The following is a 14,848-nucleotide window of genomic DNA, read 5'->3' on the forward strand; positions in this document are numbered from 1 at the left end:
AAAAGCACACAATTCAACTGTCAACTCTGTTGCTGTAGAACTGAATGTAACTTTTCAAACCAATAAATGTATGTGATCTGAAAAGGAAGTCTTTATTGTTTAAACAGCGTGGAAAGAACTCAGAACATACAAAGGAACACTGATTAATATAATTCATATCAACATAATAAACTCACAAGTTCAAGTCTAAACCATCTGATTTGTGACAGTGCGGACGTGCCTCACCACAGCGTGCTTCTGGTGCACAACATGCAGCTGTTCCAGGCAGAGAACGGCAGTGGGACCAAGTCTACTAGAACATACCCAACAGCAACTACAGTTCAGGGGTCAAGGCCCATGGAGACAGGGAATGCCGTGAACTACTTTCTGTTCTTTGGGTCAGCGCCAGATCCGACACGTATTATCCTTACTGCCTGCAGAGAAGAAGAAACCAGAGAAGGTGGTTTCACACACGCTGTACACTCCTCCATGTCCGCATCATTGGAGGTCTATGACTGTGTGAGTGTGACACACTTAAAACCAGAAGAGAAGGCCACGGCTCATTTTGAAGGTCCACAGGGGTGCTGTGCTGGGGATGCATGTGCTGCTCACCTGTAATGATGGTGTCTCCCTCGTAGTTAAAGGCTGAGGAGAAGATCTCGTCTGTGTGTCCCTCCAGGACTTGCAGACAGACACCAGTCTGCGAGTCCCACAGACGAGCCGTCTTGTCTGCGCTGGCCGTCAGGATCCTAGTGCCCTGGGGGTTAAAGCAGATCTGCACAGGCAAGAGAAATTAGGGTTCAATTCAACACGTGATGTGTGCTATCACCAGAGAGAGACGCGATACAATAAGTACTGATTATGGACAGCAGAGACTCTATGAACTGCAACATGAGGGAGGGATCTAGTGTGGTGCACTGTTATTAGCACCATTATATTCTTAAAAGATGATATGCTTAAAAAGGCCTGCTGAACAGCTTGTTTGGCTGATGGAGGGACTTCACAACAGACACACACATTCAGCCAGCCCTCTGCCCTGCTTCACAGGGCAGCAGTGCAGAGTTGACCTGGACCTGGTGATGCATGGTGAGGTTAATCACGGGTGGAGGAAGACAGGGAGGGGATGGGTGCTAACAGGAGAAGGTAATGGAAAGTGAAAACAGGAACAGGCCGGGAGTGAGACTGAGACAGAAATACTGGGGACAGCATGAAAGAACATTTCCAGAATGGTTAAAAGATGGGCGGGAGAGAAGTTGTCCTGTTAGAGAGAGATTAGTGTCATAATCCTCTGAAATCATCCTCCATCCAGTCTATTACTGGCTGCCTGACACTTCTCAGTAAACACACACAACTCCTCATCCGTAGCAACCCGCTGAGCCACACAAACACACAAGGTTGCAAGCACACACACACCAAAAGAGGGAGCAAATAGGCAAGCTGCCACAGGGGAATACGGTTTGATAGGATCACGCACATTAAAGTGCAAGGTCACAGCTGAGTGGCGTTCAGCATCATCCAAGGTCAGGTTGTTTTCTTGCTGCCATGGCTAATGTAGTTACGCACTCAGATGATCACCACCACAGGAATAAGAAAAGTCATATAACAAGACTGGTGTGAAGCCTACAGATAAAGGACAGCAGCTCCTTTGTCTTTTACACCAGAACACTAGAAGGTGTGTGGTCTGAGGATGGTCTGCATTAGGGAAGGACGACAATTCGCATGATGCAAAAGACACTGTGGTTACTCAGATATAGAATAGACTGGAGAAGAAAAAAAAATTATATAATAAATGATAATAATAAATAAAAAATACTCTGTACTGTATGTATATTTGTATCTCTTTTTAAGATGAAACGGTGCTCACCTTGGAGATCTCCCCTTCATGACCTTCCAACTTCACCATACACTTGTTGTTGGCAGCTTTGTATACCCTGGCTGTGCCTAGGACCAGAGGAGAGCCCTGTCACCTTCCAGTACAGCTGGCTCTCGCAGAGGAAGAGAAGGTTCTACAGTGTGTCCTATTACAGAGCATATTCTGCAGATGATGTCATGAAACCAGTCTCACCGTCGGCAGAGGCAGTGGCTATGAGATGACCCGTGTAATCGAAACAAACGTCCAACACCTCGTCCTCATGGCCAGCGAGAGAGCCAACACACTTCCCACTTGCTACTTCCCACACCTGCAACCACACACACAGACCCCACCACACACTCACACACACACACACACACGGGGGGGGGGGGGGGGGGCTTGATAAATGACACTATCAAGAACCAAGACTCTGCCAGCACTCCCAGTCCTTATGTAAGCATGATTATAATTAGGGGATTAATGATTTAAACTTTATTATTTAAATGACGAAGAGAATAAAAGGTATCTTTTCTGCTGATCGAGGGAGATCATAGAGCAGAGAGAGAAGAGGTGCAGAGGAGAGACGTGAAGAGAGAGCCCACTTTGCAGCTCTTATCCATGGAGCCTGTGATGACAAGTGAGCAGTCCCAGTTAAACTGCACACTGCTGATCTCGCCTTGGTGCCCAATCAGTGTATGTATGCGCCTGATAAGAAAGAGAGCATCAACAAAATCAGTGACATACTTGGTAGCATAGAAGTGAAGTAAGTAGACACACACACACAAATGTGTTGAACCTCACCTCCCAGAGAAAATATCCCATAGAGAGACAGTGTGGTCAAAAGAACCAGTGACTAGCTGGTCACCCACTGTGTTAAATGCCAAGGAGATGATTTCTGCTGAATGACCCTGATAAAAAAGAACAGATCATTAGACTATGTGGTAGAGATAGAGAGTAGTCATTAGTTGTAGCATGTAATTGCAGGGTTCGCAGAGAACCATTTAAATGCGAAACATCTGATTCCTAGAAAATGCGTACTACAGTCCTTAGCTAACTACTACTACTTAGTACTATAGATCAGTACCAACATAATGTACTCCAATTAGTTTTTAGTAATACCATTATGTAAAAATATAATCTAATTTCACAATGTTCTGGTTTGAGTTTTAAAAAAAATAGTGGGAACAGCTTGAATGAGCAGAGATGTATGTGGGCCCTTATTGGAACACACAATCACATAGTGTTCCCATGTGCAGAGAGATATCCAAGCTGACCTCTCTATCAAGTAGCTGTGCAGTCTGATTACCTTATTACAGAGGAACAGCTGAGCTCTCACATGAGACTACATACACAAGAGCTACTGTACAGTGAAGCAAGAATAAGTCATGGATATATACACGTCATAAAGAAATGAATCAATGAAGTATATAGAAGATGGGTACAGCTGAATGCTCAAAGTAGACGGGGCGAAGGCTGTTGTGACTCACCGTGAGGGAGGCTACCTCCTCCCCAGTCTGGACATCCCACAGCTTGGCAGTGCTGTCCATGCTGCCAGTGGCCACCAGAGTACTTTGAGGGTTAAACGCCAAGCATACCTCGTGTGGGAGAAATCACTGGATCAGCGATCGCATTATCATACCATTGTATTCCTATTATTATTATTAGGCCATCATATGTGTGCCTACTTTAACCTATATTCTGTGCTGATGTCAGTCACAGGTATTTGATGTAGCATCTGCCTGATGTGGTATATCCCTGTCTGTAATGAACATCTTTTGGCTGAATGTTATCTTTTAAATGTCCCCGTTCGCTATACCATCCTCAGCCCTTCATGCCTCAGGGTGACTCTTCATTACTATCACCATGTGTTTGATCTGGTCATTATTCTCTAGTGTTTAGAGCAGGGTTCTCTAATCCTGGTCCTAGAGAGCCGCTGTCCTGCATGTTTTAGATGTTTCCCTGCTCCAGCACACCTGATTCAAATGAATGGTCATTACCCGGCTTCCACAGAACTTGATAACAACCCATTCATTTGAATCAGGTGTGCTGGAGCAGGGAAACATCTAAAACATGCAGGACAGCGGCCCTCCAGGACCAGGATTGTAGAACCCTGGTTTAGAGACTCTCATCATATCATTTTACTTATTTCAACCCTCGTTACTAAATCAAGAAAGCCAGACATACTATTTCCGCTGTGTGTCCTCGGAAGGTATGGAAACATTTGCCGGTCTCAGCACTCCACAGCTTGCAAGTCTTATCAAAGGAACCAGTGGCAATCTTGTCTCTTATTTGTAGGAGGAAGAAAAATATGCAGGTTATGATTCCTGAAACAGGAACCAGAATGGGGAAGGCCAGGAAAGGGGGGGTTACCCATAGGGATTGTTGAATGCGATGGCATAGACCACGTTCCTGTGTCCCTCCAGTGTCTGCAGCTCCTCCCCTGACGCTGTGTCCCATATCCTACACGTCCTGTCATAGCTGCCAGTTATAAAACTTCAGTAAGAGAGAAAGGGGGAAAAATTAGAGAGAAATGGGGGGGAGTTAATGTTTACACCCAGTAAGCATGCCTGCCAGGGGCTGTAGCATGCAAAGCTGGGGAGCTCCATACACTCACCTCGACCCCGATTTATTAAAAGCAACGTTTGTCAGAGGCAGTATGTGAGCTTGCAGAGCCTGCAAAACGAAGAGAGGAACCGAAAAATAAAACCTTAGGCCATATACCTAGCTGCGTTCATCACAATAACATTTTACAAAATTGTCTGATAAGTAATTATACAAGCTACATGACTTCTAGTTCCTGTGTTGTAGACTTGCTATTTTACCAATTGCTGCCATCTAGTGGTACAAACTACAAGTTGGCTTCAGTGATAACAAGGGCAGAGGTACTATATGTTCAATGTATCTAATTGTGTTTACAGTAACAAGGTATCTGTCCCAGCTGACCTTGAAGAGATAGAACCTGCGGTTGTCTTGCTGTCCCAGCTTCTCCTGCAGTCGGACAATCAGAAGCTTTAACTGATCAACACGGGATGGTGTGATCAGTGGCTCTGACTGAATTATTTTTGTGATTAATTCATCTGTGTCAGTTCTAGAAGAGATGTTGCACAATTAAGCTTAAGAGTTATAAGTCGCAATAGCCTCTCATAGAAGAAACAGATTCGTTTGATCTGAGACAGTATAATATTCTCCTAACGTGAATAAAATAATATTAGTAAATTGTTTGTAATTAATTGTAGGCTACATTTTACTTACGCAGGACACAAATCAAGGAGGTCAATCGATTTGGTCCTCAGCTCTCCTCGTTTTTCATATTCCAAGATGATACCTTGCGTAAAGAAAGCAATGCAGAGTTGAATTTATTAGCAATACAGATAATACTGTTTTCCAAAATCTGTCTTTGTGTTTTAGCCCAAATCTGTGACTGAGGCATGCCCTGCCTGTACACTGGTAAGTAGCTCCTGTATGCCTACTTGCTAGAACGTACTGTAACCCCCGGTTTGATCGCACAGACCGGCAACATAAAACGTATCAGACAGAATACTGTAAAACGAACGCGTTAGATATCTAGCTGCATTTGCCCAAATACCCTAATATATAAATGCATCTGCGTTTGAGAGTAATGTTGTAGCTAGCTAGAACAGCAATCAGACATTACTAAGCATTACCTGGTGGATAATATCTGATAAGGAATCTTTTGAGTTTCATTTTGCAGTCCACACATCTCGTTACAAGTTCACAACAAACCGTTTCTATGGTGACAAGTAGGCTACAAACACGCATGCGTTTATTCGGCAGGGACATTCACCTTTAGGTTCAGTGGTCATATTACGTACAGAAATGAACTAATTACAGTGTTTTGTTGCATGAAGCCAGAAATGTTCTGTTTTCGCTTGTAAGTTAAGAATGTTGTCATAAAACAAACATTTAAACTATCAGTAAATTATATTGGTGTGGTAAAAATTATTTAAGCTTTTATGGTCATTGCTTTCACAAGAGATCAAAGTCACATAATACAGATAAGAAGTCTCCCTGACAGACCACTTCACTTGTAACTTATTACAAATGTAATCCCAATCACAAAGTACGCAAGTCACTCGAATCCAGCGTTGTACCTTTTTAGCCTTATAAGATAAGGATTCTCCTTCTACAAAACTAATGATTAAGCTCATGGCAGGAAAGCTTCTGCAGCATCATGTTAAATTTATGGATGCCATTTGTGAGTAGAAAGCAGGGGCGTTTCTACACGGGGGCCTACAGGGGCCAGTGCCCCTGTAAAAACACCCCTGGCACCCCCCTGAACATTTTTTTTTTTACACGTTTTTCTTCTTCTAGTAGTCATCACGAACTGAGGAAGGGACATTGCAGCCTTTTTTTTTTTTTTTTTTTTAGAGAAACATATCATTAAAAAGTTAGAGAAACATATTAAGGTGTTGAGAGAGTTGAGGAGGTGGAAAAGGGAATTTTGTTCGATTTTAATGTAAAGCAAAATTAAAGTATTTAATGTTTAAATATAATTTATTTACATCTGTTTTTAATGTGCCCCTCTGATTAAACACTGCCCCCCCCCCCCCCCCCCTTGGCCCCCCCAGTAAAATTTGTCTAGAACCGCCACCGGTAGTAAGGTTGTTGATTGACAACTGAGTTTACGACAAAAACTTACACAACTGGATGTGGATGGCGTATTAGGTCAGCACTGCCAGGAATACCAACCAGTAGCACATGAGGGACTGGAGTTACCTGGACAGGTTCTTATAAATATCAACACCAGAGTGTGTTGAAGCCAGAATCCAGCATTGTACCTTTTCCCTGAAACCTGTACATAATCCATAGGAGAGCAGGATGAATTTCTTGACCAAGCTGAAGTACTCTGGCTGGGTCTATCCAACAGCCATCCTCTCTCTGTATGGGTTTTTTGCCAATTGCAGACCAGCAGAGCCATTCCTGACGCCATACCTGATTGGGCCATACAAGAACATCTCTGAGGATGCGGTAAGAAACATGCACGTACACATTGTGTATGCATTTACAGTATGATTTTATATAAATATATATAGGCCTATTGCCCAAATAACAAAAAATGAAGGCCCTTGATCTAATGGAAGTGTGTGTGTGTGTGTGTGTGTGGGGGGGGGGGGGTAAACTGGCCAGTGTATAGAAACCAACCAAATATGCTGGAATAGCAGTTATTTGACTTTATTGGTTAAATCAGAGCAAAAATTGTCTAATTGAAGTGAAATGAAATTGATATATAAAATAAAATTTCAAATTAATGTAAGGCAAACATGTTACAAAATGAAGGTTTTAATCTTACCTACTCGACCATGTATATTGTAAAGGGAAGAGAGAACGAGTAAGAAGAGAGCACTGAGAAGACAAGCTGAGGTGGAAACCTACAGAACAATGTTCCGCTTTCCCTTTTATACCCCACTATTATCTGTGAGAACAACCAATCAGACCACATCCTGAAACCTTACTGATCAACTTATATGACCAGTAGTAGTAGGTCACACAATGAGGTGTGAGACCCATCAAGCAATATTCAAGCAGACTTCATACAGCATCTCCAGTCTTCAGTATGAGACATGGAGGGGGGTGTCACCCAGTCTGCACACCACACAACACACACATAACAGTGGCGGAGATTCCATTAGAAATGTTGTTGCATACTGTTTGTAGTAACTGCATTTTATTTTCCCTTGCAACAGTTGACAAACTACCTGTTTCCTATCTGGACCTATTCCTACCTGGCCGTCCTCTTTCCAGTGTTCCTACTCACGGACTTCCTGAGGTACAAGCCCCTAATCGTGCTGCAGGGCCTCTTCCTGGTCACAAACTATATCTTGCTCTGCTTTGCCCCGGGCCTGCTGGCCATGACTGTCCTGCAGTTCAACTATGCTGTGGTGACCTCCACAGACGTGGCATACTTTTCCTACATCTACAGTGTGATCCCGGAAGCTCGGTACCAACGAGCCACAGGCTATATCCGCAGTGCCATGCTGGCTGGGTCTACTGTAGGGTCCTCGCTGGCCCAGCTGCTCGTCTCCCTAGCAAGGGTCGATTACTTCTACATCAACACTATCACACTAGGGATTCAGAGCATGTCTTTCTTCCTCTCTTTCTGGCTGCCCATGCCCAAGCAGGGCATGTTTTTTAGAGGAAGGAGGCCTGATATGGGCTCCAAGGATCAGCAAGGGTGGGCGCTGGAGGAGGCCAATGGGGCTGTGAGTGAGGCTGGCCGAGAGAACACACCGGAAGAGGGTGGCTGTTGCAGCTGGTACAACATGGCCTACGCTGGCAGGATGCTCTGGAGGAGCTTCAGAGAGTCCTATTCGTCCAAGCGTCTGGTGTACTGGTCCCTGTGGTGGGCTCTGGCCACAGCCGGGTACGGTCAGGTGTTCAACTACATCCAGCTGATGTGGGACCACATTGAACCGTCCAGCACCTCCTCAATCTACAATGGAGGGGTAGAGGCTATCTGCACACTAGTCGGTAAGACACGTGAGATTGTGTAAAATGCGACAGCCTAAATAAGTATTAGTATGATAGTATATGACTGGTATGACAGTAATGACCCAAAATAAATAACTCAAGCAGTAAGGAAATACTGGTAAACATACAAATAAAAGCATGTAAAAATGCATACAAAAATTAGTGCAATAGAAGATAAGCCTTAAAAATAACTTTTCAAACCAGTTTTAAAGACATCTATCGACTGGAGTTCCCTTAGATATTCAGGCAGGGTTCCACAGTTGAGCAGAGGTCCTCGTCCTCCATGAACAGAAGGTCTGTTCTGGGGTTGTGAAGAAGGACACTTGACCTAGGGCGCTGGGAGGGGTGGTTAGGGTTAGGGCCAACCCTAACCCTTATGGGGTGAGGAGTCACTGAGGTTAGGGTTAGGGCCAACCCTAACCCTTATGGGGTGAGGAGTCACTGAGGTTAGGGTTAGGGCCAACCCTAACCCTTATGGGGTGAGGAGTCACTGAGGTTGGTGGGCGCTTAAAAAAAATGACAGGACACAGGCATGTTGATGCACTGACCATCTTGACCAAACCCTTGTACTGCACTAATTTACAATGCCCCCCCCCCTCCCATCCCCCCCAGGCTCTGCAGCAGCCTTCAGTGTGGGCTACATGAAGGTGCCCTGGGACGTTTGGGGGGAGCTGGCTCTGGGGATGTTCTCGGCCGTGGGGGCCGGTGCCGTGTTTCTGATGGCCTTCACTAGCAGCATCTGGGCCTGCTACGCTGGCTACGTCATCTTCAAGGCTTCCTACATGCTGCTCATCACCATCACTACGTACGTTTCCGGAATTTAGTCTGATAGAGCTCTGATAAGTTTGTCTTCATTTGCTGGATGTTGTAAATGTATTTGCATCATGTCATTGATACTCTCACAAACACTGAAATACTATCATCATCTCCATGTTCAGGTTTCAGATAGCCTCTAACCTTTCCATGGAGTGCTATGCCTTAACGTTTGGGATCAACACCTTTGCCGCCCTCACACTACAGACAATTATGACAGCTATAGTTGTTGATAAAACAGCTTTGGGGTTAGACATAGTGACACAGGTATGTCAACACTTACTTATAGAAACATGGTAATAATGTGTGAGGTAACAGGGTGACACCTGATGGTGGAGAGTTATCACTATATGACTTACACACAAACCAACTGTGATACAAAAAAAGACAATAACTGCATTTCTTTTTGCAGTTTCTTGTCTATGGCAGCTACTATACAGCCATCTCAGTGCTGTTCCTGGTCCGAGGGGCCTATACAGCAGGGGCACACCACTGCAGGCCTGAGCCAGGGGAACACAACCAGGAGAGCAAACAGGACACAGAGCTTCAGGATATCTCAGAACACCAGTTATGAATGAAGAAAACTAATACAGGTTCCTCCTAGTGTGATGTTAATAGCTTTGTATGGCAACATGCTTTAAATAATGCAAATCACGTTCAATGTATAGTGTATGATTAAAAGTGAATCTACACAGTTGCAAGTGATTGCTTGGATAGTATTTTAACCATATGTAAAAAAAAAAAAGATAGGGATTCTCCTTCAATTAAACTAATGATGAAGCTCTTGGCAGGAATGCTTCTGCAGCAGGTTTCATGTTCATGTGTCATTTATTGCTGACATTTCTCAGAATGAGACATTTCTCAGAATGAGACATGTCATGAGAGACATATTCCTAAAGGAGTTACCTATTCACCCCCATTGTGGTTAGCGAATGCTCCACCTGCTTGGTTATGTCTAACTCATAACGGGACGCGGAGGGCATTAGGAAACAGTATGTGTCTATGTATGCTTACCAGTTGCCTGAATTGCCTGTTGAAGGTGGACCGATAAGTATAACAACAGATCCATTTGGAGTTCCTCTTGCGGCCAACAATGGCACCATGTGGGTATGTGGTAAGAGTGCTTATCATTTCCTGCCAGCCAACTGGTCAGGAACATGTTACCTTGGGTTTATTGTAGGAGCCCTCAGACCTGTAGATGGGTTGCCCCTGCACCCCTTGCCCTAAAATGGATGGCCCGCCACAAGAGAAGTCTAATAATGCAGATACTAAGAAGCTGCGATCACATCACTTGGATTCAATAGTGCACTTGCAGTCACTTTTCAAGTTTTTTAGCTGCCATTCTCCCTGTGTATGGTGTTATCACTGCCTTTGCTGATATTAGAAGCTTAGCAGTAGGGTTGAAGTCCATTGGGAATGAGACAGTTGACGCCTTAACAAAAGCTATTCACTTAATTGACTTGGTACTTTCACAGCAATTGGGTACTATCTAATATGTCTTCAAATCCTATAATCATGTATGCTGTGCTGACTAGTAACAGATAATGTATTGTTTGATTGTTAAGGTTTTGAAATGTTAGGAAACTTGTGAACTGTAAGGCACTACAGCAGGCCCCAGATAACAGTTGATAAAAGTTTGTTGTGTTGACGTTAAACGTCAAAAGGGGGGACTGTGGAATAAATTGGGATTTCCTGTGAGTAGAAAGGTAAGGCCTACTGAAGTGCCCTTTGAGCAGGTTGTTGATTGACAGACTGAGTTTACTACATACACTGACAACTGGATGTGGATAGCGTACTGGGACAGCACTGCCAGGAATGCTAACCAGTAGCACATGAGGGACTGGAGTTACCTGGACAGGTTTATATTCATGTCAACACCAGTGTGTTCCAGCAGTTACACGGTCTTACAAGGATGGAGGTTCTGCGGCGCTGGAAGGCAGGGTGGGGCTACCCCACCAGTCTGCTGTGTTGCTATGGGTTCTTTAGTACAGTGAAGCCTATGGAGCCCTTTCTTATCCCCTACATGACAGGACCAGATAAGAACCTGACAGTGGAACAGGTAGATTGCTATAATTTTTAATTTGCCCTGTCAAGTCTTTGCTAAATAGTCTAAAATGGCATTGGCAGGTAAAAAGGGGACTAGAACCTAAAGTCAGAAAGAAAATGTTTGGGTTGACTGGCAGGCATATACTTTTGAACCACTTTGCACTTAACGGATATTCTGTAAAGAGATCAACTAAAAGATAATTACAATATCCTATAAAAAGGTAATAGTCTGCTCGTTCTATTCATTAAATCTCAGCAGTGGGTGTGTAGCAGATAGGCTAGAGAGACTGACTTTTAACCTTATGCTCATGAGTTTAAATCCCCATTCAGCCTATTGTTGTTGGCCAAACAAAAAAAAAGCCAAAACAAAGTAGTTTTGCTATCTTTTTGTCCAAGTCTCAATTTTCTACAGTGCACATGTTTATAATATTTTGCCATTTTGCAGAGGAACCCGCATCGCTGCTTGCAGCTATATATATATATATATATATATATATATATATAAAAAATCATTTAAATTTTTTTGACAACTTTGTTGCACATGGAAACACTGGATTAAACTAAAACTCTGTACTTATTATAAAGTAAGTTTGGTATGTATTGCTTGCACAGATAATTAAGTGTGAGTCGAAATGTGTTGGAGACAGTCTAACCACGGCAGAAGGAATATAAATGTCTCTACAGTAATATCAAATCCCAATCAAGGGTCCTCAAAAAATATCCAATTATTTGAGTTTGTTTAACCTTCAAACCAATTTGGAGTGGGTATGGCTCAGTAAAAGAGCACTTGACTGCAAATGAAGAGGTTGTAGTTTCAAATCCCCCTGTAGTGTCTGTAGCTTTGGTTCAAAGTGGCTGCTGGATCAAATATCCTCACTTCAGTAAGAGGGGAAAGGGGCACATGCTGATTGATTTGGTGCAATAATTTGCAAACGTGGAGGGTCAGATGGCTGAGCGGTTAAGGAGTCGGGCTATGAATCAGAAGGTTGTTGGTGCCAAATGAAGTTGTGTCCTTGGGCAAGGCACTTCACCCTACTTGCCTCAGGGGAATGTCCCTGTACTCACTGTATGTTGCTCTGGATTAGAGCGTCTGCTAAATTACTAAATGTAAATGGTTTTGAAGAACTAAGTTGGAAACATTTCCGAAATCTCAGAACGTTCTGAGTGTGAATTATGTAAATAACAATGGAATTCATTGTTTTTATTTTTGTGATATAATAAACAAGTGAATAATTATAAATCAAATGAACTTAAACAAATCTTTAACAAATCAAATATTTATTCTTTGTAAGAATGGCATATTCAATAACATTCTTTTCTACATCAGTGCATTATGTATTTCCTCTTGATGTGAAGTGTTGACGTTTAGGACTGGGTCTCTGGCTTCCCCACAGGTAAACAACGAGATCTTCCCAGTGTGGACGTACTCATACCTGTCTGTGCTGGTCCCTGTGTTTCTGCTTACCGACTGGCTGCGCTACAAGCCCGTGGTGGTGTTCCAGTCCCTCAACCTCTTCATGACCACGGCCCTGCTGCTGTGGCTGCAGGGCGTGGCAGCCATGCAGGCCATGCAGTTCTTCTACGGTGTGGTGACAGCCTGCGAGGTGGCTTACTTCTCTTACATCTATAGCGTGGTGGATCTGACGAGGTACCGCAAGGCCACGTCTTACTGCCGCAGTGTTCAACTGCTGGGCTACACTGCGGGCTCTGTGCTGGGCCAGCTTCTCCTCAGCTTCGACCTCATGTCCTACAACAACATCCTGGTCTTGACTCTGGTGCTGACGTCCATCGCCCTGGTCACTTCCTGCTTCCTGCCAATGCCACGGAGAAGCATGTTCTTCCATCGTAGCCTCGTTGATGACAGGGAGAGGAAATTGTCAACAGGAATCGTGGCCGGGTTAGAAGGTGGTGAGCTGTCCAACCGCTCAGCCCTCGATGAAAGAGGGGAGAGCAGTAAGGCACCAGTCAGGGCAGAGAGCAGCAGTGATGACCCAGTGGAGGCAGGAGGCAGCGAGGAGAGGCCAGCTCTGCCAGGGGGCTGCCTGTCCATTCTAGTCCAGCTGTGGATGGACTTCCTGGACTGTTACTCCAGCAGGCAGCTGCTGTACTGGTCCGTGTGGTGGGCTCTGGCCACTTGCGGATACAACCAGACGGTCAACTACGTCCAGGTGCTATGGGAGCACGTGGAGCCTTCTCAGAACATCACAGTCTACAACGGAGCGGTGGAAGCCGTGTCCAATCTGTGCGGTGAGTGGCCGACAGGACTGTCAAGGAACGCCAACAGAGGCACTCACGCTGTGAGCTAGACACTGTGAGCTAGACACTGCGAGCTAGACACTGTGAGCGAGACACTGTGAGCCAGACACTGTGAGCGAGACACTGTGAGCGAGACACTGTGAGCCAGACTCTGTGAGCCAGACACTGTGAGCGAGACACTGTGAGCCAGACTCTGTGAGCCAGACACTGTGAGCCAGACACTGTGAGCCAGACACTGTGAGCGAGACACTGTGAGCGAGACACTGTGAGCGAGACACTGTGAGCTCCACACTGTGAGCCAGACTCTGTGAGCCAGACACTGTGAGCTCCACACTGCTTTCATGTAGGTACTTCATATCCTTCATCCTCCTCCCAACACTGTCGACTCAGATACCGCGTGTTCTCTCCAGGTGCAGCGACGGCCTACGGGATTGGCTTCACCCAGGTGAACTGGGCTCAGTGGGGGGAGCTGGCCCTGGGGATCTTCTCCGGCCTGGGAGCCGCCTCACTGTTCCTCATGACATACGCTGGCAACATTTGGGTCTGCTACGTCAGCTACGTCCTCTTCAAGACCCTGTATATGCTGCTGATCACTATAGCCATGTAGGTTCTGGACATGGTGCTTTTCACTAAAGGCATATCGGTTTGACGGATCTCATCCATCCCAATACACTTACCATAGAGGACACATTTCCTTTGACATAAACATGAGTGAGCCACTTCTTCATTTTTCACCCCTCTCCAAGGTTCCAGATAGCTGCAGAACTATCAATGGAGAGATATGCACTGATATTTGGAGCAAACACCTTTGGGGCTCTGGTCCTTCAGACAGTAATCACATCCATCGTGGTGGACAGCAGGGGACTGGGTCTGAACATCATCACACAGGTAATGACACTGCGCTTGGAAAAGCACTCACCTTTAATTGGGACATTTCACCCGAAAATACATATTTTTCCTGAAAGCATGACGCATGATGATGGTTTCTTTAGATATTTCATAGACCTTGTTGGGAGCAGTTTCATATAGGAACAATTTTCTTTCTACCAAAATGTATACATGAAACTGCACCAAAAGCCATCTACCTCCATTAGATTCAAGAGTAGGCAGACAGCTGTACGGCCGATGTCCAAAAAAACTAGCAACTCACACCAAAACATCTAGATGGATAAACAGCACTACAGGAACGAGGAAAAATGTATATTTTGGGGTGAACTGTCCCTTTAAGCACTGGCTCATCTTCAGTGTTTGTCCACTCTTTCTTGCAGTTCATCATTTATGGCTCCTACTTCTCCGCCATTGCCCTCCTGTTCTTGGTGAGGGGGGTGTACTGCCTGATAACACAGTCACAACACAAGGACCCCCCCCGCCTCAGAGCTCCCCCCGAGGCCTGAGGATACAGGGCGTGCACAC

The 14,848-nt window shown here is 44.8% G+C and overlaps 3 protein-coding genes across 3 annotated transcripts; 2 read left to right on the plus strand and 1 right to left on the minus strand.

Annotated features, from left to right (window-relative positions):
• Positions 1 to 91: 91 nt before the first annotated feature.
• On the minus strand, positions 92 to 5,624 carry daw1 (dynein assembly factor with WDR repeat domains 1). The gene is made up of 13 exons (XM_084675113.1): positions 5,497 to 5,624; positions 5,084 to 5,156; positions 4,775 to 4,919; positions 4,446 to 4,504; positions 4,202 to 4,324; positions 4,016 to 4,115; positions 3,319 to 3,426; positions 2,633 to 2,739; positions 2,434 to 2,536; positions 2,045 to 2,159; positions 1,844 to 1,920; positions 592 to 754; positions 92 to 413 (listed from the first exon to the last, which is right to left on the minus strand). The coding sequence occupies exons 1-13, from the start codon at positions 5,609 to 5,611 to the stop codon at positions 379 to 381; spliced, it is 1,323 nt and encodes a 440-aa protein (XP_084531239.1). The 5' UTR covers positions 5,612 to 5,624; the 3' UTR covers positions 92 to 378.
• A 1,046-nt stretch (positions 5,625 to 6,670) lies between these two features.
• Positions 6,671 to 9,707, plus strand: slc19a3b (solute carrier family 19 member 3b). Its single transcript, XM_084674704.1, has 5 exons — positions 6,671 to 6,820; positions 7,537 to 8,320; positions 8,933 to 9,125; positions 9,259 to 9,400; positions 9,546 to 9,707. The coding sequence occupies exons 1-5, from the start codon at positions 6,671 to 6,673 to the stop codon at positions 9,705 to 9,707; spliced, it is 1,431 nt and encodes a 476-aa protein (XP_084530830.1).
• Positions 9,708 to 11,045: 1,338 nt separating this feature from the next.
• slc19a3a (solute carrier family 19 member 3a) lies at positions 11,046 to 14,829 on the plus strand. Its single transcript, XM_084674705.1, has 5 exons — positions 11,046 to 11,192; positions 12,574 to 13,426; positions 13,846 to 14,038; positions 14,182 to 14,323; positions 14,704 to 14,829. The coding sequence occupies exons 1-5, from the start codon at positions 11,046 to 11,048 to the stop codon at positions 14,827 to 14,829; spliced, it is 1,461 nt and encodes a 486-aa protein (XP_084530831.1).
• The last annotated feature ends 19 nt before the right edge of the window (positions 14,830 to 14,848 follow it).

This window comes from Hypomesus nipponensis, chromosome 15, assembly GCF_054491055.1.
Source record: "Hypomesus nipponensis isolate SF chromosome 15, ASM5449105v1, whole genome shotgun sequence".
NCBI lineage: Eukaryota > Metazoa > Chordata > Actinopteri > Osmeriformes > Osmeridae > Hypomesus > Hypomesus nipponensis.